Source organism: Talpa europaea, assembly GCF_964194135.1.
Source record: "Talpa europaea genome assembly, chromosome: 6".
Taxonomy (NCBI): Eukaryota; Metazoa; Chordata; class Mammalia; order Eulipotyphla; family Talpidae; genus Talpa; species Talpa europaea.
Genome location: NC_140072.1, coordinates 94,928,764 through 94,954,106, shown reverse-complemented (window position 1 = coordinate 94,954,106; position 25,343 = coordinate 94,928,764). Strand labels below are relative to the sequence as shown.

The window sequence follows — 25,343 nt, the reverse complement described above, 5'->3', positions numbered from 1 at the left end:
AGTGTACTTTTGCAATTGCTTATATAGGCATATTATAGCATGCAACTGCTGTTACAGAGCACAACTCTTTACAAATAAAACAAGGTTGGCCAAAACAAAAAAAAATCTTATTCTAGGCTAAAAAACTTACGTGTAAAGAATAAACTGAGATTTTAAGGCTTTCTTAGAAATATATTTCATGGCACTTCAACATTAAACATCACTAGTAGGCAAAATATGTAAATATTCAGCTACATAATCAAAGTACATGCCGTTTCAATTATTAGGGACCACTTTGTTAAGTTTGTTTACTGGCAATTAAATTAAGATACTTAAGGATGGCCACTGATGTTTGTCTGTAATTAACATATAAATGATACAGAAATGTCAATCCACTACTATACAGTAGAATTGTTTCTTGAGTGAACCCACCAACACCACTCATTTCTCACAAAACTGAAAGTCATTCCTTGCCAGAAATGCAATAAAACTGACATATTTCTCTGACAAGAGCAGTTATTATCCTCTCTTCAACTATTAACTGTTAAACTCTAAGATCATTATAAGACAAATTACTTTTGCTCATGCACACACATCACCCTCACAATAATCCACTTCTTCCATTACAATAGGTTCAGAAAATACTCCGTAAGTCTAACAAGTCATTCTTGCTACACCATACTCTAAGCTGACCACAGCAGGTTCTGATTTGGAAAACTCTTCAGTGTATTCACTGTAACGATTATCTGCTGGGTTGCTGCCCTCTATAGTTCGAAGAGCATCATTCCCAGGTAACAGAGATTGCTCTTTAAAACACAGTGAAGCTTTGAGGGTAGGTGATTCAGGATGAACTGAATGCAACAATTCCTTGGTGAGAACTCCATCTGCTTGCTTCTTTTTGTATTGCTTCATTTTCTAGAACAAATTCAAATTTCAAAAAAAAATTACTAAATAACATATACTACATGTTCAACATGTTATATGAAAGAAGAAAACATGCTTTAACAAGTTTCTTTTTATGTACAATAGTTAAATTGTATATAATTAAAATTACTCTAAAAAATTAATAAAATTGAATGTAGGTGAAAAAGACATTGTTGAGAATCCTAGCTCTTCACAAATTTTGCAATGAAAATCATTAGCTAAGATTTTATTACAGAAGATCATGGACTACAGAAGATCACTAATATTCTATATAAATTAATAATAAATTAATATTTGAAAAGGACATTTACTACCTACAAAATCTAACTATACATTTTATAATGAAAGAAATACAGAAATACACCCTGAATTCACAACTGATAATGTAGCAAATACATTATCTTCTTATTGCCTAAGAAGATTTCTTACATGGTTTTTCTACAAAGATTTGTGAAGTAGACATGAAAGCACTTTTTAAAATTTTTAAACATAACAGAAGATTGAAAAAAAATACTTTCTGGCAGAATATCAAACTCTCCAAATCATTGGCCTGATCTCCATTCAATCTTCTTTTATTAACTACATTACATCTTCGGTTTGCCTCTCCTTTTATGTATCTTCCTGCAGTTCACTAAAGCAATCATTACTTCTTAGCTGAGAAATGGTTAAAGAATGTTCCCACCCGAGAGGCAGACTAGATAGTCTTACTGAACTACAGCAACTACCTAGGATTTAAAAAATACGTAATTACTATTCCTTTTCAGTTATATATATATAAAGACAAAGAAAAGATTATAGAACAATCTCAGGGTGGAGAAGGCTTTCTTAAACAAGGTACACAAAGATGCACAAAACACTATATTAAAATTCAAATATCTGTACAAAACTTGCCACAAATAAAGTGGGAGAGACAAAAATAGACAAAGACATTTCCAATACATATAACAAAGAATTAGTGTCTTGTATATGAAGAATTCTTACAAAGTCAGTAAGGAAAAGGCAAATGTGACAACAGGAAAATGAGTGAAGATTTGAATAGGCCATTCGCATAAAAAGAAAAACCAAGTGGCCAACAAACTCATAAAAAAGTCATTCAGCTTACTTGTTCATCATGGAAATCCAAAACTGAAAACGTTTTAAATATTCAGTAACAGCTGAAGGGATAGACTGTGATATATTTATTCATATAATAGACTATTATACAATAGTTTCCCAAAAATGATAAAACTACATGTATCAATTATCCATGCATTTCAAAACACAGTTGAGCAAAATGGAGAATGACCGTATGAGAAGCCTGTCATAGTTTTAAAATATGCAATCTCTTAAGTGTGTAAAGGATATATGGGCATCTGTATTATCTGCTGCCTCATGTCTTTATACAATATGTATATTCTTTTGTGTTTTCTCAATACATAATAATAATAAATGTAATATATATTTATATAATAGTGGACAAATGTATATTAAAACATTATAAATTGTAGTAAACATGCAATACAAGTATAGAAATATACACAGGTATGATTCAGCACAGTAAAAGTAGATGGGGAAAGAGTGAGTAGAGAGTCCTCAAATACATTTATAATGCATTATTTCTTGAAATGAAAAATCTGAAGCAAACAAGGTAAATGCTAAAATCTCACAGAGCTAGGTTGTGGATACCCCAATATTTATTAGGTTTATAGCTATGCTTTTCTAAACATTTAAACTATTTCAATATATTTTAAAATATAGAAAGCCACTTCAAACAAACCTAAAGTAGAGATCTGATTTTGAAGCAATCGTGTACTTACAGTTTTCTGTACACACTGATTTGCACAGACAACACAAGTAAGGAAACAGATTTAATATTCCAAATATTTTACATTAGCTACATTAGAATACTTACAGATTCTAAGTCTTTAATATCTTCCTCTAACTGCTTGTTTTGCTCATTCATATTCGTAATTATGTCAAACACAGACTGTCTAGGATGCAATGTTCGATCAAATTGGTGGTACATGCTCCTCCAAAACCTTTATGACAAAAATGAAGTTTCAATAAAATGTGTTTGAGAAAAGTCAAGTATAAATTAAACACTTCAAAGATGCTGACTTACTTGAAATTGAAAGAGACTGTATTTGGCTCCAAAACTGCAAATTTCTGAGATTTGGAGCTGTAGAGAGGATTTAAGTACTTCTTTTGATCATCCAAAAGAAATGGCCACACAGAGTAAGTCTTCTCCTTTAACCTTAATGTAATGAAAAACAAAGATCTTTCCCATAGATGGTCACACTAATTTTAATAAATCAGGCAAAAAGTTTTACTTTCTCTTCCTATTCAAAGTCTAACCCCGTCTTGTCTCTGAATTCTGTATTCTCGTTTCACCTTTTTCACTCAAAATCGTATAATAAAGAAAACCACATATCCCTTGAATATATACAGGTTTATCAACTTCTCTCAAAACCATAAACTTTAAGAGATTCCTTTCATTTTTAAAAAGATTTTTATTTATTTATTTTTGTGTAGAAGAACTGGGGTATAGGCCAGAGTTGCAGAGGGTGAGAGGATTCACCAGAGCGGGGAGCACAACAGACAGATCTACTGAATCAATACACTGTTGAGGGGAGCAGCAGGCCAAACAGGAGAGGTCTCCTGGGCTGTGTGGGTTAGCTCCATGGCTGGGGATAGAATTCAGGCCACCAAAGTAGCATTAGACTTAACCCTAGGCCACCAGGGAGGTCCAAGAGATACCTTTCTTACCTCACACAATTTCATAAAATTTGCTCCCTGTTACGCCTATTTCAAATCATCACACCTAAGTACATCGAACAAGGTGTTAAGAAAAAATCATATTACTCAAGAGTAAAAATTACTAATTATATTGCAAATCTAAGAATAAGTAGGTGAGTAAAGAATAGAATAGTTTTAGATATACTTACGAAGTATACATAAAATAGATAGGAGTAAAGGGGGGGAAGTGGAGAATATGCTCATTTTTTTATAGCCCTTAAAATGACACGTAGGTATGTTCTTAAGAGAATGACTGGTAGGAAATAATCTCTTTTATTATCATTCTCTTATTTATGAGAATGTTTAGAACTAATTGAGAAGGGAATTTTTCGTAAAATAGCTTTAGATTCCAAGAGTCACCTGCTCCAAATTATGATAAACCGTGAATTACTGCAGCACAGAGCTAAAGTCTTAATGTTTGTGATTTTGTTCATCTCTTTCAAACTCTGTTTACATATGCTCTGTTATTCCCTTTACACATCTTAGAATCTTCCATATGATCTCAGTTCTGCCTTCAACTCTGTTGGGAGTAAGAGTACATGGCTGCTCAAATTACTAACAGATTTAGCTTCTCTAGTATCTCACTTGAACATTCACGAATCTGTAATTGCTTTTTATTGACTCTTTGGAAGAAATCTATAAACTCTGAATCCGAGGCATGGATATATACCTCATAGCCTTACCTAAGCCCTCCCTTGCATTAGAATTCAGCCAGAAACTGCTACCTTCAAAGCCAGGGTAGGGAAGAATAAGTATGGGACCCCACTCAAGGACAAACTGCAACCAACAGAGGCAAATTTATTCATGCCAAAGAAATGCCTGTTTAGAAATGTAAGAACTATAAGGTTTCATTGTACTTTAAAATCAATACTTAAATCTTTTACCATACTTTAAAATTTAATGATGAATACTTTCTGGAAAATGGAATTGTGTCAAGATTATTTTGTTCTAAATGTAAATTCAGACTAGAAAGGAGCATTCTAGAATGTTGGTAATGTTTCTTATTCTGGGTGCTGGTTACATAGGTAAATGAATTTAAGATTTATTGGCCTTTAATTGATACTATAGGTACTTTTCTATATGCAGGCTACACTTCAAATGTTTTGAATGTATTTTTACTATTAACCTGAGGCTATGAAGGATGAAGGTATTGAGTTTCAGAAATACAAACAAAATTTTTATGATAAAATTCAGGACTATTTCATGTCAAGATATTTTATGAAGTTCAAGGATCTATGTTAGACCTCCCTCAGCTAGTAGAAAAAAAGAGAGTCCATTTTCATCAAACCATCTTACTTGAGTTCTTCTCTTTCCTTCTGACAATTTCCAAGGAAGTTTCCAAACTGACATGAATGAATATGTTCATGGATCTGAAGAAGAAATGCTTCATTGAATTCAAAGGCCTGTGGAAACTGTTCAGTCAAATGCCATACACATTCCAAGAACTGAGTAAACACCGGTGAGACTTCCTTTGCATCACCATCCAAATGGCCACACCTGAGACCCCAGAAAGTACAAGCTTTTAAAGTTGCCTCTAAAAATTCATTGTTCAGGTATTGTTAAAATTAAACACACACACACACACACACACACACACACACACACACACAAAATCACCATTGTTAGATTATGACAAAAAACTATATTGCTTTTATTAAAACAACTTATGATGATGAGTTTTTCAAGTGCAATTTTAAAGGATCTGTAACTACTAACTACAACATATAAACAAAAAAGGTAGCAAGTAGCCATGAAAATTAACTCAGGTAAGAAAACTGAAATGACAGAAAAAAATTAAATCAGTCTTTATCCAAAAACCATAGCACTCTCACACCCCATCAGATATGCAAGCAGATGAAGACAGACATTGTGGCACTCTAAGTTAGTTATGAATTTTACAGCATATGTAAAAGTCTAACTGTGACTCACCTCTCTGAAAATTTATGTCCAAAGGAGATCCAATCCTTTTCTATTAAAACCTTAATGATAAAAAAGTATAAAATTTATTTTATAACTATTTTCAATTTTCATTGTTGTTCAGAATGGACTAAATCTTATTATCTTAAAAAGAAGCACTTATACTTTAATTTTATGGTTGAAAACAAAACAACAAAATATTTTTAATTGTAAGAAAATCCCTGGATTTTAGAGGTGGGGTTAAAGAAGTGAATGACACATAAAAGGAAATTCAGTTATCTGTGACTTTAACTGTTTCAGTTGTACTTATTACATTTTAAGTGAAAAGCACATATTATTATAAAGCAGTACTGCACTTGCAATTATGTATGTATGATGAAACTATGTGCATAGAAAAAAAGACTAGGAAAATGTAAAACAAAATGCTAACAATGGGTAATTTTGGGTGGTAGACTATTGTGGATGTTTAAAACTTTTGGCTTACTTGTATATTACTTATATAATAAAATGGTAGAGACCAATGAAAAGTTTGCATTCAAATTCAAAAGTTGACATCGAATCTCCTGAATCTTCCTTTTATCTGTTTTCGGTCACAACACGATCAAGTAAAGATGCAATTTCTGGAGTTATATTTTATGAACTTAAATCCTAACTTTGCCACTTCCACACCTGTGACCTGGGCAACTGATCTTCAGGCTGGAGCTCAGATTTTATTATAAGCCCTCTTCCATTCTCTATACACCAACATTTAAAACTTAACTCAGTATCTTTCCCACTAGATATATTACTCTGCTTTCTTCAATGAAGAGCAGAAGAATAGCAATGTACATATTGGCAACTGAGTCTGGAGCCTGGATCCTGGAAATGCCTCTCTCTTATTCCACATCCACAATCCATGAACAATTCTTACTGACTGTACTTTCTTAACACCCCTTTGGAACTTATCCCCTCCCCTCCATTTCTGTGGTCCTGCCTTAAATCTGACCTCCTTTTTTCTCTCTTGAGTTATCATAACAGTTTCTATATTGGTCTCCTAGCCTCCGCCTCCATTCCCATTCCCCTAGTCTTCAAGACATGAAAATACCTTCTTAAAAGCATCTAAGCAAATTACAAAATGTTTCTCTAAATAAAGTCCTTCAATGGCTCGTCTACCCAAAGAGGGCATAGTCCAAACTCTAGTCTTCTTCAGACTCTCAACTCCACTATATTCCTCTGCACCCAAGTTCTTAACACTAACACTCACCCTGACTCCACTCTGCAGACATCTAACGGAGCTATGCTTTATTCTCAATGTTCCTGTTACCTGGGAAGCTCTTACATTGTCCCTATTGTTTATTACATCATTTTACTTGGATGTCTAGCAAACAATCACAAATTAAACATGTACTTCCCTTTGTCCTGCTCCAGATTCAGTATGTTAGCACCACAGAGTGGTGATATTAAACCTGGTGATACTAAACTTTCTCTTGCTTTAAGCTGCATTTTAATTAATACTTATAAACTAATGAAAACTTTCTACCATCTCTTCATTTACTTTACATGACAATAGTTAAATATATATAAAATTTGAAAATGAGTTAATCTGATCATATGTAAAAGAAACAATAGACAAGTCAGGGTTTTAGTTAAAAAAGCTGAAAATCTGTTCAACTGGAAATTTAATCTTCAGATATAAAACATGCTTCCTAAAAAGTAATTAGCATATGAAGAACTTGTAAATAGTAAGTTTCCTCTTGAACATGATTTTTTAATATTCTTATTTATGCCTTATTTTACCACATTATTTGTATTTGTTAGATAAATGAGAAATACTAAATACCTCTATTGTAATATTTTAGGGAAAAAACTTAAAATCTAAAATTTTTGTCAAGAAGGTGTCACAAAAGGAAATTAGTGTAACTCAAGGCCTTTTAACCTTAGCGTTACTAACATATGTCCAGATCATTCTGTGCTGTAGGCCCATCCTATATATTATAGAATGCCTAGTGTCTCTGGCATCGGTAAGCTAGATGTCAGCTACAGCCTTTCTTTCAGTTGTAACAATATCTCCTAATACTACCAAATTTCCCCTAGAAGGACAAAAATCAACCTTACTTTAAGAAGCACTGGTCTAGTCTAATAAATCCTTACCATGAATCCTTGGATTGTCCTGTAGTAGGAATCCAGCAATAGAGAGCCAAGGGAACAAACCTGGGAAGTCCTATCCCACCCATCAGAGCAATGTACCAACACACTTGCACTTTCAACCATTATTGCCTGAAAAGAAAGATCACATAACTTAGATTCTACTAGGATACATGTTAGGTAATCAATAAGTTCCACTTATTCAAATATCATACTAGTAATTATTAAATGATAAAGAACTCTGATTGCAATGAGAATGTCACATAATAATTTCTAAAAAAGAAGACAAAACACCATATAATCTTAAAGCAAAAACCAAACACAAAGGCACTGTTTCAGAGAGTGTGGGAATTTCTTTTTAAGTCCCTACATTAAGTGCTACATAATATTGTTAAAGTTCAAATTAAAGTAAACCTCATTAAGAGGAAAAACATAATAAAATTTATCTAACTGGAAAAGATTCTAGCACCCAACAGAATAAACCCATTCCTTTCCAATCTTCATAAACCCAGAAGCCAAATATGAACAATGAACAGTTACTCTGGCTAAGAAGATTGCAGCATCCATAACAGCTTTGATATGACGAAGCCATCCTGAGTTCTCCAAGCCAGAATAGAAATCATTGACCGAAAGCCCCTTAGTCCCATTGACTAAAAAAGGGAGAAAAACATTTCATTAGAATGGCACAAGAGTCTATTTAAGATGTCCTATTTAAGATGTCTCTAGGTGAGTGAACTGTGTAAGAAGAGAAGGTGACTATAGGGAAAACTATATATAAAAAGATACTATGAAGCTCAATAACGGATTTGGGGGTACATTTTGCTATCATTTCCTGTGTTTTAAAAAAAATGCTCCAATCTCTTTATTAAAATAATTTGCAGCACAACAATTTAATTAAAAATAGTCTGGTATTTTAATTTTTAAAAATTCCACACCAGATCATTAATGTTTAAATGAAATATTATGATCCTACATTAATCTTCACTACCAAGAATATCTAACAATAGTAATTTTTCTAAAACTATTAGAACCATACCATCCAATAGAGTGGCCACTACCCAATTATGGTTATGGAACACCTGAGATGAGGCTAAGACTTACAGCGAAAATATGTAAAATATCTCATTAATAATTATTTATATTGATTACATGTTAAGCTTTCTTAATGTTAGATTAAGAAAATATATTCTTAAAATTAATTTCAACTACTACTTTTTTAAATATTAGAAAATACTAATTCTACAATTTTAAACTTTAATATGTGATTAGCATTATATTTCTATTGGACAAAGCTGCCTAGAAGGTAAGCAATAATCATACCTTCCAGTAATTTCTGAAGGCTGGACCTCATGACATGAATATTTTCAATTCCAACAAACTGAAATCTAATGTTAGAATAGTTGTCTTCATTTTCATAACCTTTTCCAGCTGCTCTGTTGGCCATTGCATTCAGCTAAAATTTAAAATTATAGAAATTTAGTGACAAATTATCTTTTAACTTAGTTTTTACCAAAATATGAAAATATTAAATAAGCCATATTTTAGCTACAAGAGAATTTAAAGGAACTGATTAAAACTGAATATGGTGCTATTTTTTAAATAAATAAAAATGTCACATGTATTAACAGTAAAGAAGAATACAATAGGGCCTCCCTGGTGGCATAGGGGTTAGTCTCAGCACTATGAAGCTATCTGTAGCCACTGCAGCACAAGTTCGATTCCCAGCCATGTTGCTGACCCACATGGCGCAGCAGACCTCTCCTGTCTTGCTTGCTGCTCCCCTCAGCAGTGTATTTCAGTCAGTCTGCCTGTTCTGCTCCCCACTCTGTCTCTGGTGGATCCTCTTATCCCCCTGCACCTCTGGCCTACACCTCAGTTCTTGTATGCATAAATAAAATAAATCTTTAAAAAACAAAAGAATACTATAACAACATGAATACATAAAAGTTCCCTACAAATAATTCATGAAAATAATTTATTTTTGTTTTTAATTAGTTTTCCATATTTCAAAATTTATGTTTCTAATTTTTCAAAATTTAAAAAAAGGAAATAATCTCTCCTTAATCTGAGATGATTGGAGCTGAGCAGAGCTGTGGAGTCTTTGTTTTACAGAATGAACCTATAAATTTTACTTCAGAATAAGCCTAGAGCACTTGGTCATTCAGAAAGTCACATATTTGAGGTGAGTCAGATCATCTGAAGTCCTCAATATTACAAACAAGTGGAGATCCATACAGTATATAATACAACACATAATCCATTAGCCTGATAGATCTCCTAGAATTGGGCCCAAAACAAACTTCTCTCTAGGAGTAAAACAAACTGCCTTTAGGCCCGTGGCCTTCAGTTATCAGATCAAATGCCACCAGAGGTTCACTGAGGCCTTCCATACGTTTGATTCTTTCAGACTTGGATTTCATATAACACATCATTACAATTTACTTAAATATTCTTATGAATTTGAATGAAGCAGAACCAAATTTAGAAAAAAAGCTAAGTGTTTCCATTCAATGGACCCAGGCCAATGTTGCTAACAAGCACTGTAAAATTTTATTTACCATTTCAGTGGTTATTCAGCACTGATGATGACTAAAGTCAGAGTTAGAAATTTAAAATACTATTCTATATTACTACTACTTAAGTTTAACTAGTAAAGCAGTCAAAGATATAATTTTTGTATCAAAATCAGTAATACAAATAAAAGATAATAGGTTCTGAGAAACAAATCTTCCTCAGACCTCCTATCCAGAAAGTCCTGTATTATAATCATCTCTTATATCAAGTATTATCTAAGCATTAACCTAGCCAGATTACACAAGTAAAAAAAATTTTTACAAGAGATATCACCAGTACTCTTGAATTCTAAGAAAGTATTTTCTCTTTAACAAGTTTTCAAATTATTAAATTCTACCTTTTATTACTTTTTAATTTACTGAAATTAATCTTGTTTTCTACATATCTTTTTTTAAATTACACAATGATGAGAATTACTTCTAAAACAACTACCATTCCTTTCAACAAAGCTGCCTAAAATTGTGTTCTATATTTATAGCTCACTCGCTTTTTCTCATCGCTTTCTCTTATTTTCTCATCATTCCAGATTTTTGAAGAAATCCTCACTATAATTCTGCCAATGTCCTTTTGTGAAGCCCACCAGCTCTGCATGTGATGCTATAATAAAAATTAAAAGTAATGTTAGCTATTACCTTTGAGGATTTTAATTACTTTAGTTTCAGGATCCTATATAAACTGGCTATTTAAGTGTGTTTGTTAGAAAAAGGGACTCTGACATTTGTTCCCGTGATAAAAATTTAACCTTAAATTAAAGACAACTAACAGAGCAACTATTTCCTATTTACTATTAATTCTCTAGATCCATGTTTCCTAAGTTAACTGTTTCCCTTAATGTCTTGAGTATTTCCAATTAAGATGCATTATTTTAACAAAGCATTTTGCCAATTAAAAATTCTACCAATAATAGTAAGAATTTCTAATTTTTTACATCACACATTATTCAGTATTCTTTCAAAATAACTTAAACACTACTGAGTTCCCAATATAAAATCAGTTTCCCCAAATTTCTATTACATATATGTATCAAAAGACTTAAGAAATCACCATCTGGGTTACTGAGAATTTGGTTTCCTATGATGGTAGCTTTTAAGAGACTGAATTCCTTAGTCATCATTAGACTGGATTAATACAAACTAGGATTCATCAGGTATTTTAAATATGGACTGATTGATAAACTCCCAATAATTAACAAAGATTTGTACTGTTTTCAAGACACATACTTTGGGTCTGGTATCCACAACATACATATAGCGATTGACTGGGTTGGCTTTACTAATGGCTTGAAGCAAATGTTCATCCTCCAGGCATCTGGCACTGAATCCTGAGAGTGGTTGACTACATCGACAAATGGCAGCCTGATTTTTAAAAGACAGAAAATAGATTATCCAAAGATGTCTAGAATATGTCTTAAAAAATGCCTAAAGGAAAAAAAATGCAAAAATTTAAATCAAATATGCAATCTGTTTTCCCACTAGTCTCTTCTACTAAAAAGCCTAAATGCTTTCTTACCTAGCTTGATTAAAAAAATCTTAGGTCCTCTGAAAAAATACCTGGTCAGTTGTATGTCACGTTCCCATATTTTCATTCTGTGCTAGATTTAGATTACAAAATAATTTCAGTTTAAGTAAAAATTAGTCAATAAATATAAAACAAATAATTTTAAAGCAGCAATATATGAACTTTTATTTTTCAAAGACCGTTAGATCTCTAGAAGTCAGCAACATTTATGTAAAATGAGATGTGAGAAAACTAACTTTCAACTCAAATCTGGGTTAAAGTATAGTAAATCTAAGAGGACTAAAATATCTGTAAGAAGTAGTAAATGTGGATTACATAATTTATTGTCATTTAAAATCTTAAAAGAAGATTAAAAAAATGTAAGCCTATATACTTTTTCTCTAATCTTATCCATACCAATTCCAGCTCAATTCTACTCAAACAGTCCAACCACAATATCATTAAGAAAAGAATATCTATGTAATTCACACTCATGTATTTTACATCCACACAGAAACTAAAACCATGAAAATTTAATACAATAGTAGGAAGAAAATAAGAACTACTTTATTAAAACTTCTTTCAGACCTCCTTTCTGATTTGTTAAGTTAGGGATTAAATACCTATTATCAGCCAAGTTTTCCAAATAAAAAATGTATACAAACATGGGTGTGTCAAACAAAGGCCATACCATAACCTGTCATATCCCTATGATTTTGTTCTGAAAAGTAAATTAGGAATGTGTATTTGAAACTTTATTTTTTACCTCTGGCTCCCTTCTAAGCCCAACTAAAGTTCAAATAAAGAAATTTAAAATGTATAAAACCAAAAAGGCCAAAGAGAATGGCGGGAAAGACAAAATATAATAGAGATGCAATAAAATTGGAGGAAATGAAAGCAATTGACAATAACCAATTATTTGCTGTGACTCACTAGAAGCAATATATCTGGAGCAGCAAAATCCAAGGAAAGTTCAGGATTTGGTACCTCTGAAAGCTTCAGTTTGGGTAAACTGGAGAAGCTACTATGCACACAAACAAACTACACAACTTTGTAGTACCTCACTCTTAAATATGAGAGGTCAGCCAAGAATAAGATATCTGAAAGACATGAGAAACAAAAACAAACAGAAAAAAAGGAACTCTGAACAAACAGATAACTAGCGTGGGAAGCATTCTTTTCACAAAGAATTCAGAAAACAGGAAAGAGCATACAAGACTTTCAAAATGCTATCGCAAAAATAAAGAATTAAAGAGATGAATTGGAAATAATGTTGAGGAATCCTCCAGAAAATAGAAAGAGATAGAAAATAAGAGAGAAAATTAAGAAAAACTGAGGCTTACACTAGGAATCCCAATTGTCAATGAATACACACATACACACTAGAGTAAGTTAACAAAGAAGTAATTTCCCAAAACTGGGACCTGAGTTTCCAAATAGAATTTAAAATAGCACACCAAGGCACATCACTGTGAAATTTCACAATAAGGAAAAAGAAGATTCTAAAAGTTTCCTAAGGACAAAAACCAGGCCACAAAATATTGGGAGTCAGACTGGCATCAAATACCTCACTTACCAGATACATATAGGAAAAGTGACTTATCATCTCTGAACCAGTTTCCCCATTTGCAGGTTACAGGTACATAGCAAAACCTGCTTTATATAGTTGTTATGAGGCTCTCATGCATATAAAGCATTTAACATATAATACCTGCTAACCTACTGTTACAGGCTACAAAAGTAAGTTCTACTAAAATGAAAATCCCTATCAGAGCATCTTAGTATAAAGCTTCCTACTTTCCCTCTTCATATCGCAAATCCCTCCTAGTTTGAAATGCTTACTATGAAAATGAGTTTGGAATATCTATGGTTCTCTCCCTTTTCTCAAAAGTTGCATTGTCAAAATTATCTGGTGTCCTCCACTACAAGCAGGATCAAAAGAGAACCAAAGGAAAGAAGAGTCTGGTCATGAATCTTATTGTTTTCAAGTCTCTACTCAAACAAAGGAAGTGGGGAAGAGGGAAGAAAGATACAAGAATGAAAGTTTCTGTGATTGTCATGGCAGCTTTGCTTTAAAATTTCAAAAATGTAATTAAAAAGTCAGCACTCCTCTATCATCAATACCTCTATCAGCACTCCTCTATTATGTCAACAACTTCTTAATGTAAAAGTGAGTGTTCTTTTGGATACTTAAGGCAGAAGTCGGGTTATACCACCTTTATAGAAAGCAAATGAAAAGATTCCTACCTCCTTCTCTTCATGATAATAGGACAGAACTGGGAATCTTCCCTTGCTCCGGAATTTGGAACTGCCAACAATTATTGGCTTGCTTACACTTTGGGGAACATAAAGTTCTCTGGGGTAAGTTTCACATATCTGTAAATAACAAATAAAACAAACCTTTTTTTTTTTCAAAGTTCAAAAATCATGAGGTTAGAAACCACCTTTAAAAAACTTTAAAATGCAAGCATTTATTAAATGCAAGAACAGTACATAGCAATACAAAGACAATTTGCTACCATTATACTCTGACTCTCTGGTACTAACACTTTCTTAATTTCTTCGAAATTGCTAAGTTACCTTATATTCTCGGTTGGCATCAGACAACTGCCAGTTTGGGTTTGGCACGCCCATCCTCTTATATTCCTTAGCAAGGTCAATGAGCTGCCAACCTTGTAATCGTTCTGAATCATTTTGTTTCGGATTATAAGAGAATGCATAAAGATCTTCATATTTTGCTGTAGTACATAAAAAAACACACGTTAAAACTAACAAGACTTGAAGCTCTATGAAAAAAATATATTTTTTTCATTTTTATGCCTCCACTTTTTCTTTAAGAGATGGGTAATATATGAACTAGTATTTTCTCAGTTCTGACACAATTAACTATATATAAAGGCACACATATCAATCTGAGATTCAATTTATAGCATCAGCAAAATTAGTAGATAAAAGTTAGACTTAAATACTAATTTCTCCACTATATTTCCTTTTCTTTCTTTTTTTTTTTTTATAGAGGCATGCTTATTTATTTATTTATTATATTTGTTTGTTTGTTTTGTTTATACATGCACTGGGTACAGTCAGAAGCGCGGGAGGGTGAGAGAATTCACCAGAGCCAGAGTGGGGAGCAGAGCAGGCAGAAGGACTGAAGTACACTGCTGAGGGGAGCAGCGGGTGGCAGGAGAGGTCTGCGCACCATGTGGGATCCTCCTCCGGTGGCCGGGGAGCAGCCGGGGATCGAACCGGCGCCGCAGAGGCCGCGGGCAGCTTCGCAACCCAGCGCTCAACCGCTGCGCCACCGGGGAGGCCCATATATTTCCTTTTCTTAAAAGTAAAATTTTAAAGACAGACTCTTCCCATTCAACACTTCTAACACATGAATGTAAACAGAAAGATAGTAATCTAATAAAAAGCTAAATGTTAAATATAGAATGTAAAATTGCACATACATTCCCATAGGACAGTGTGAACAAAAATGCAAGGATTGCACAGAGCTCCAGAAAACATTTCTGAACAATAGTAAGTTCCAGAAAAGTCACACAATCATCTTTACTATAAGACCTGATTTAACCTGAGACAATGGGACATAGATTACAGGCTTTATGTGTTACAAGAGGGAGAGCACAAACCCACTCCAAAACTACCACAATCCAGCAACATTCAACTACCACAAACATAACATTCAGTAAGCTCAGACAAACACCTGTGCTTTGTGTTCCTGAAGAGATCTATGTGATTCAAGTCACATTGGGGGAAGGACGCCTCCAGATTCCTAAGGCATAAGGTTCCTCTTTAGGACCTATACTCTCAATCCTACCTCTACTGAAGTAGGATTCACACTCTCTTTTCCCTCTGCTCAGTTCCCTTATGCTCCATTCTAGTCCATTAAACATATTAGTCCCTTGCTACTGAAAGAGCCTGGTCTCCTTAAACTTTCCTTTTGTAGTATCAATTTCTAAGTTATTCCCCTTGGTTGTGGGATATCCACTTTTAAAAAAAGCTCCGACACTATCAACAGACTTCAAAAACATAAACATATGACTATGGTTTTTCAAATCGATATGCTTTTTTTTGGAACCATTCTTTTAATTCTTACAATTCACATTAGAAGTTTCTAACTCTTTCTAGACAACATATTTTGGAGTGCACAAGAACTTGACTTTAGAATAAGTTAAAGTATAAAACAGCAATATTAGACATTAGATAATTCATTTCAAAATTGAGCAAGTAAGTTTTGCTGTCTAAGATCAGTACCTTGTTTTGACAGTTGTAGCAAAGAGTTGTAAATATCATGGCAATCTCTTTCTCTGGGAACAATAAAATGCACAATCCTGAAGTTCTTGCACTGAATTACAAGTGGGCATCCAGAAGTAGTCAAAGCCAATTTCTCTACAGAGGCAATATGGTGGTGCAATATCTACAACATGGAAAAGCAAACCAAAAAATTTGATCATTCATTATGAAAAGCACAAAGTATCTTATTCTTTGTGAAAATGCAAAAATGTTAGAAATGGCCTCTTGAAATAGTCTAAAATGTTATATGCTAAACAAATACTCTTAATTCACATACTTAATAAGGTTGAAAATGTACTTGTCTAAGACCAGATAATTTAACCCCAAGAAATATCTGAGAAACTCTGAACATATATGAAAAATACAAACACACACATAAAAAAATTAATTTGATTGTTGCTATAATTTGATACCAATACTACAGAATATACCATTTGACCCATTAACATGTACAAATATTATTTAGATTAAAAAATTTTAGAAACAAAATATTAAAACCAATGTTACCTCAACTAAAAAAAAGAAGTAGATGGTTTATAATTACTTATGTAGATAAAAAGACTTGCTGGTTATTTGCAAAATAATTCCACATTCCACATGATATTGTTTTATTTATTTATTTATTTTTAAGGTTTATTTATTCATGCATACAAGAACTGGGGTATAGGCCAGATGCCTGGGAGGGTGAGGGGATTCACCAGAGACAGAGCGGGGAGCAGAACAGGCAGACAGACCGAAATACACTGCTGAGGGGAGCAGCGGGCGAGACAGGAGAGGTCTGCCTTGCCATGTGGGACTCTCCCAGGCTGGCCGAGAATTGAACCGGTGCTGCAGAGGCTGCAGACAGCTCCATAGCACTGCACTCAACGGCCTGCGCCACCAGGGAAGGCCCCACATGATATTGTGTTATTAGGAGGGTGGGTAGAAATAATCCAGAGACTCCGAAAAATGTTTGGTTGAGATAGTTAACCAGTAATTAAAATTCTTTGTAGATGTCCAAAATAAAACACAGAAAAAACTAAGTTCATGATTACAATTATTTTAAACAATAAAGAGAGGAGGAACTCCTTACCCAGGTTTCTTTCTGGTGAGAGTCTATAAATAATAGATGTGTAGCAGTAAGATACAATGTTCCTGTTAATGATTTGTTATTGGTACTGAATCTGTCAAGTAATTTCACTTGCTCTACCTGAAAAAGAAAAAGATGTTACTTCTCATTTAAAAAGTAGTATAAACAGTTTTTCTGTTATCCCAAGATTTTAAAAGTACCATTTTCAATTTTTTTCCTCCTTTTCAAAAATATTAGTTTATTTAACTTTGAAGGTTAAGTTTCATGTATCTTTTGGGGATATATATATACAAAAACCACAAACAACATAGGTAGTTTTACAGTTACAAAGGTAACCAATAGAAAAGAACTTTATAAAAAATATTGACACAAACACTGAGAATAGAAAGGGTATGATATAAATAAGCAGAAAATATTTTTTCATATCCCAGAGTCAATGCTTTTTTATTGAAGTGGTAAGTCAAGTAAGAAATATATAAGGTTATTACAGAGGTAAGCTACCAGAAGTTAAATCACTTAAAAGTCAAATGGTTACAAAACTCCACCTCAGTCTTTGTAGTCTTCCCACCTCTCCACACAGGACATTGTTTTGCGTTCAGCTCTGTGTTTATTCATACTATTCTCCCTTCCCCCAAAATGGTTTCTTCCATCTAGCTAACTGCTAGGCATTCTTCCAATCTTACTGATACCCTATCATCTCAGGAAATCAATTAGTTACTTAAAGCCTATTTTTATATTTCTTCCTGGCTCTGAATTCCCAGCATAGATTATGCCATATGTGGCTTCTTTTTGTATCTCATCATATAGGCATGGCTGACTGAATTACTGGCCTTTGGACATAGAACTCAAGCTCCAGGCCCAGTCCCTTCCCCAGAGGTGGTGGGGTGAGGGGCTGGAAGTTCCGGCCTCCCCTTAATGGTTGACTTCCCCAGCAACCAGTTCCCACTCTCACAACTTTCAAAAAACCACCTTGTGAACAAAGCAAAAGACAGCTTTATCACTCATAGCACTTAGAAAATTCCAAGAGCTTTTGAAAACTGAAAGCCAGGAACTGTGAATGAAGACCAAACATGTATGAGAAAAATATACTTTTCTCATCTCATTTAGGTGACCAAAATATGTATTTCCTACAAATCATAATATCAGTCTTTCACATATAGCTCAGGAAAATATTCTTCCATTTCATTCTGTACAGTTTCATTCATAAACAGTACAATATCATTCACATCAACATATGATTTATGCAGCACTGGTGTCTGGCAGGAGAAAGGCTGTATAAAGAAGAAATGTGTCTGTATTTCCCATTGTTTCTTGGCAAGACTATCTCATCATGATAAAGTTAGTGCTCAAAAAAGCAGTAATTACACTGTTCATTAAGAGTAGCTTGGAAATGATCTTGAAAATATCAAATTTAGGGCCTCCCCGGTGGCGCAGTGGTTGAGCGCTGGGTTGCGAAGCTGCCCACGGCTTCTGCAGCGCCAGTTCGATCCCCGGCTGCTCCCCGGCCACCGGAGGAGGGTCCCACATGGCACAACAGACCTCTCCTGCCGCCCGCTGCTCCCCTCAGCAGTGTACTTCGGTCCTTCTGCCTGCTCTGCTCTCTGCTCTGACTCTGGTGAATTCTCTCAGCCTCCCGTGCTTCTGACTATACCCAGTGCTTGTATACATAAATAAATAAATAAATCTTTAAAAAAAAAAAATCAAATTCAGCCTTAACACCTTTATTGCTATTATACACTTAGTAAGCCAAATGTGACCAAGACAGCTTATATCTGTTCTTAAATTTCAGAATAAAGTCATTTAACTGTTACTCTGCTCAAAATGCCTTCTCTGATAAATTTCTGATTAGTAAGCAATAGACAAGTGACCAGCAATAAGCAAGGTTAAGAAAGTATTAGGGGGAACTCTTAGAATTAATGATTTATTTCTTAATATTAATAAATTTTAACAATTATTACAATAAATTAAATTAAAACTACAGAGAGGAGACAGTAATTTTTAGAGTCAAATATTAGTCTAAGTTTTCACTCTACTTTTCATGAGCTAATTGAGTAAATTACGTAAACTGTATAGATATTTTCTCCCTATCTGTAAATAGAGCTAATGTATCCAACTACTAAGGTCATTTAAGAAATTAACGATCATTTTGTATAAATTAACACACGAAATTTTAAATATTGTGAAGTAAACCTGTATAGTTAGCTACACTGATGCACAGTTGCTCAATAAAATGGCAATTATTACTTTATGAGTATCTGAGCAATTAAGAACAAATTACTAAAAAGTTACATAGTACTACCCTACAGTCAATTCTTGATCAGTGACTGACTACAGAGAGTTAAATACAATTACAGCAATTCATTTTTAGTTTTGAAATAAAATTAATTTGTAGGAAATTAACCATGTCCAAGTGAAACCTTCTACACAATAACTAATTGACTATGTTCAAATCAGTATTTTAAGGTTAAGTACAACTTAAGAAAATGTTATAGTCCAAACAATTATCAGAATGCATAATGGGGTCCATGATACCTGGTATCTGTACAATGCCTGGCGTGTAGTCTACATAACCCACTTAAGATTATTCCAGAGTAGTAGCTGTTCAATGCTAGAAAATTAACCCAAAGTAATAAAGGAGCACAGTTGAGAAATAACTGTAATAGAAAATCAGAAATCTCTCAGTCTCTGGAAAATCATAAAAGTTTCTCATCACTTAAAAAAAAAAAACAAAATTAACTTTGTATAGGTACAGAATGTTAACTATTGATAGATTTACTGTGGTGATTATTTTGCAATATATAAAAACAGTTAATCATATTGTATAGCTGTAGATATTGTCAATTCCATTTTTAAAAAGTCTAATTTGGTGATTTAGTTAATCGTCCTTCTACTTTCATACATTAAGTGCCAGCAACTTAAATTCTAGAGTTACCTTACCTTTATTAAAAAAAAATTTTATTAAAAAAAAATTAAAAAGGGTTTGATTTTTAGCATCTTCAATTTTATTAAATGTAGTTCATGCAATGATAAAAACAAGCTCTAATGGACAACTTAAAGACAATTGTGAAACATTTTAAAGACACAGATCTCAAATTCTCCATGAAACAAATGAACATACGGTGTGTCTGCTCTTTCCTAAATGAACAGTAACTTCAGGATGAGCAGCAACTAACATGATTCCAGCAACACTAAGACTTTGTTCGCACTAGGTCCTCTTTCTGATTTTGACTGCCTGGGATCGTTCTTAAAATGTTGTTACTCAGTTTATGAGTTTCAATTTGTTTCTTCTCCCTCCCAAAATTAAATTTAAGTGATGTAGTAATCTAGTAATACTTTAATGTCATTTCCTTCAAGCTTTAAAATCTGTAAAAAAAATCACTGGAACACTTGTTTTCGAAAATTAATGTCTTTCACACAGAAATTAATCAAGGATTTGATAAGTTTAACTGTAGAACAATCTCATCAGATACTCTAAAATATGGGATAAAAATCTTTCCCTTCTCTCTATCCCCTCTGCCAGGCTGACATTAAAGACAATAAAGTCTCAAGTACAAAGACGAAAACATCAAATCTAAAAGCCTGGAGACCAAGACAAGTGAGATGAAGCTGAGTGCTGATCTCAGCTTCTCCAAAACTTGCATCAATAATCTGACAGAATACAATTTAAACGTGAACTAGGAAAAGCGCAAACAGCATTGTTATGTTAATTTGGGGACCCGCAGACCATCCACCCTATAAGGTGGTGAAGGCTGAAAGCCCTGAAGCTAAAGGAGCCCGCTTTTTGCCCTACAAAGTGTAGCGCTGAAAGGGCAGCGACCAATTTCCTGGGACTTAACCTCAAGTTCCCCAAATCATCCGGATCCCAAGGCCAAGGGATAAAGCAAGCCGCCTCGCCCATTGTGGCCCGAGAGGCCCCCCCCCGCCCCCTCGAGACCAGCTGGCCCATCCCCTCGCGCCGGGGGCCAGGCCCCTCCTACTTCGGACCAGGCCCCCGCCCGGCCGGTCCCCAGCGCGGGTGGGATCGGCGGGGCTCTCCTCGCTGCCCGCTCCGCCGCGTAAGACTCGGGCCCGCGGCGAGCAGTTCTCCTATTCCCCGCTACCTTGGTGGTGCGGATGTGCTCCATCCCGAGACGTCAGTCAACAACTCGCCCGCCAGCGCACCGAAAAGCCACCCAGCGGAACTAACGCGGCCCGCCAGCTCCGGGGTCAGTCGGCCCGCCCCCGGCAGCGTCAGCCGCGCAGGCGCAGTCGGCCAGCGCCGTCTCCTAGAAACACTTCCCCAAACCAGGCAGCCGCTGGTAGCGCGCGCGGGCGCGTGAAACAGCGTCAGCCAAGGGAGAGCAGAGTCTGATTTGTTCCCCGGCTGCCGTGGATCCCACAGCGCCCCCTACTTGTGGAGGGAGGATAAGCTCACCAAACCCTGAGGGAAGGTTCTGTTGGACGGTTGTCCTTGGAAACAAGAATGATTTATGAATCTGGAGGAGCCCGTCCTCCTCTCACGAATGGCTTCTGTGGACATGGTTGTGTAAAGAGAATTTGGTGGACGGGGTGAGACAAGATCTCACTGAAGTTCATCACCCTACTGATTAAAAAAACACCAAATTTCAATACTTTTCTCTTTAGTTTGAGCTGCAGTTTAATAAGCAAGTATTTATTCTTAGGGAATAATTAGACATAGCTAGTGTAGCTTTATTTGAAACAATCCAAATCTTCAGACATCTTTACAGACACATCACCCAAAGCAGTGATAGTGAAGGCAAAGATAAACAGCTGGGACTACATCAAATTAAAGAGCTTCTGCACAGCAAAAGAGACAATAACTAAAACAAAGAGAAACCCCACCGACTGGGAGAACATTTTTGCACACAGCACTAATGATAAAGGACTGATCACAAAAATCTGCAAAGAGCTGAGGAGACTCAACAAAAACAAAGAAAATAATCCAGTCAAAAAATGGGCAGAAGAGGTAAAAAGAAACCTCTCCAAAGAGGAAATGCAAATGGCCAACAGGCATATGAAAAATGTTCAACATCACTTGTAATCAGGTTAATTCTATTTAATTCCCTCTTAAGTGATTATAAATGAAGTTATTTTCTTAATTTCTCTTGCTTCTTGTTTGCTGTTGTATATAAAAAGCTATGGATTTTTGTACATTGATTTTGAAACCTGCCATTTTGCTTTATTCATTTATTGTTTCTAATAACTTTTTGAGGTTTTTAGGATCTTCTTTACATAGTAAAGAAATATTTCTGCAAATAGTGATAGTTTTACTGCTTGCTTTCCTAGTTGGATTCCCTTTATTTCCTGAGTTTGTCTGAATGCTCTGACTAAAATCTTTTATATTAAGGTAATAGAAGAGGTGACAATAGACAATAGGCTTTCAGCTTTTCACCACTGAGTATTACATTGGCTGTTATTATAATGATTTTTTAATGTAAAGTGTTTATGTCCATACAATATTAGCACTGTCATTCATTAAAAAAATATTTGTTAGGTTCGAACAACGAGAAAATGCTGAAAAAACTGAAAAAAAAAACTTTTTGTAGATACAAAAAAGTCAGTCTTAAAGCAAATCACTGCCTTCAAAATTAGAGACAGGGATGACTTACAGGAGCAGAAACACACAGCCAGCAGCATCCTGGGATCCAATGGCATCCAGTTCTCTAACGCAGCACATCATGTTTGACCATCCAGAAAAAATTAAAGACATACTAAAAGGGAAAAAAAAGACAGTTTGAAGAGACAGAGGAAGCATCAAAACTAGACTCAGATATGGCAGAAATGTTGGGATAATCAGACTGGGCATTTAAAACAATTATTAATATACTAAGGACTCAAAGAGATAAAAGTAAGTAACATGCAAGAACAGATGGGCAATTTGAGCAGAGAGGTGTAAATCTCAAGAATCAAAAGTAAATGACAGAGATTTGATAAACATTGCAACAAACATGAAAAATGACTGATGAACTTAGCAGGCAGGACATGACTGAGGAATCCCTTTCTCAACAGAGACCTCCAAAACTGAAAAATGAAGAGAAAAAAGTCTGGGGATAGGGAGGAACAGACTATCCAAGAATTGTGGGGCAAATACAAATACATTTAATGGAAATATCTGAAGTAGAAAAGAGAGAACAGAAATAAATATTTGAAAAAAATAAAGACTGAGGAATTTCCTTTAAATTAATGTCATACACCAAACAACAGATTCAGAAAGTCCAGAGAACTTCAGGATAGAATAAATTCCAGAAAACTACATATCATTCTGAAACTACAAAAAATTAAAGATTAAGAAAAAATTCTTGAAGAGCAGGTAAAGGTGGGGTGTGTGTGTGTGTGTGTGTCCCTGCACTGTAACAGATTAAGTGGCATACCTAAAGAAAAAAACAGGACCCTCAAAAGGGGAGTTGATCAGCAATGAGACCTACATCAGGGATATTTAATATATCCCTGTAAAAATCCCAGAAACACTACTATCTTGATTTGCAGTTGGTATATCCCAATAGAGTTTACAGATGCATCAGGATTTTGGCTGAATGACAACAGCCTCTTATCATTTAGTTCTTATTCCCTTGCACTGAATTCATGCTAACAAAGCAAATGTTCAACTGTAGTGTCTGCTTAGCTTTAAAGGAAGAGAATATGCTGACTCTCATTCCTGTCTGCTTTAGACGTCTTTTTTTCATGGTTGATGACTAAGTGGTATTTTGATGTTCACCAATATAATTAACCCTAAAAAAGATCTTTTTTGGGCTGGATGGTTTTGCCTTATGTTATCTTGTTCCTCTACTGAAACTGTAGTTGTATTAAATGTTTGTCTGTGTGTGTGTGTGTGTGTGTGTGTGTATGTAAGAGTTGAGATCAGAACAGCAGAAATACTTATTCTGATTATCTTTATTGTAGCCCAACATTGTATGGAAAGTATTTAGGATAAACTAGTGCACATTGAAATCCTTTTAGGCTAGACGATATGTTTTTAGAACATTAGTAAGAATAAAAAGAAATCTCAACAAACAAACCTCTTTTCCTTTCTGGCATCTCTTTATTTCCCTTGAGTGAACCTACTCTTTTGTAGAACCCCCAAACCTGCCTGCTTTAAATAGGTTCTGCCATACACCACACGAAGACAAAATATACTCTACTGCCTAAGACCTTCGATGGAAAGGAACTTTAATACAATTAGTGTGCGATACAGAAAAGGGAAAGAATAAAGTTTCCAAATCAAGCACCCAAAGTTACCCATCTCCTCTGGGTCACTGACCAGCCAAACAGGGTTGGCCCCAAACAGGACCACTGCGGCCTGAAAGCCTGTCACGAGTTTAAGGCACCTTCTGGTGGGGACCCATAGGAAAGGGGCAGAAGGAGCACAGCATGTGTGGGACAAAAGAAGCAAAATCAAGATAACGGTTGTCATTAACCACCCAAAGGGTCTCTCATCCACTTCTCTTCTACCAGTCTAGGGCCAAGAAGCAAGTGCAGTTTCTTTACATATCTCTCTGCTTCATGTGCCTCCTTCAGCTCTCCTTCTGGGTTCCCATCCTTCTTCCTACCTTCTAGTTTCCTCTAACTTCCTCTTCTCCCTGCTCAGCTCGACCCTCCCTTCCATGGGTCAGGAAACCTGGAACCTCCCCTTTTCCTAGGAACCAACTAAGTTTGTATCCAGAAACTACACTGTTTTTTTTTTTTTTCAGTTTTGAGAAATAATTGATAAAAATCACTGTATATGTTAGAAAGTCATCTCCATAAAAAGGGAGATAGCATGTTCCCTGTCCCACTTACCTATGGGAAGAATCAAATGGCCAGGGGAAGCTATTAATATATAACATGTAAGGTAGGTATGCTCTGGGTAAGAAGAAAAGAAGGAAGAAGGAAGAAGAGAGCTCTAATTCCTCTGGCCCAACTTGTACCTTGGTACTGCTGGGAAGGAAACATGGAAGGAGGCACTGCATGAGAGCCAGGGAGCAACCCACATGGTGAAGCAGACCTCTCCTGTCTGGCCCGCTACTCCCTTCAGCAGTGTATTTCAGTCAGTCTGCCTGTTCTATTCCCCACTCTGTCTCTGGTGAATCCTCTAACCCCCTCCCACTCCTCTGGCCTGTACCACAATTCTTGCATGCATAAATAAATAAATCTTTTTAAAAAAGAGGTTGTCTTTGCTCTTTTGTGCATGTATCACCGGACCCCTTTAGAG

The 25,343-nt window shown here is 35.1% G+C and overlaps 1 protein-coding gene across 7 annotated transcripts; it reads right to left on the bottom strand.

The window, feature by feature from the left end:
• Nucleotides 1-633: 633 nt before the first annotated feature.
• On the bottom strand, nt 634-21,279 carry MTMR6 (myotubularin related protein 6; the record flags this gene model as incomplete). Of its 7 annotated transcripts, XM_084234975.1 has the most annotated exons (15): nt 634-894; nt 2,795-2,921; nt 3,005-3,136; nt 4,975-5,175; nt 5,608-5,657; nt 7,726-7,851; nt 8,260-8,369; nt 9,040-9,172; nt 10,777-10,890; nt 11,514-11,648; nt 14,038-14,166; nt 14,371-14,528; nt 16,048-16,210; nt 17,159-17,275; nt 21,256-21,279. In XM_084234975.1, 15 exons carry the CDS (start codon nt 21,277-21,279, stop codon nt 634-636), a joined length of 1,980 nt encoding a protein of 659 aa, XP_084091101.1. The 7 variants fall into 7 exon arrangements, with proteins under 7 accessions (XP_084091101.1, XP_084091102.1, XP_084091103.1 ...); XM_084234976.1 differs by lacking the exon at nt 10,777-10,890; XM_084234977.1 differs by lacking the exon at nt 10,777-10,890 and having other exon boundaries at nt 14,371-14,474.
• Nucleotides 21,280-25,343: the final 4,064 nt, after the last annotated feature.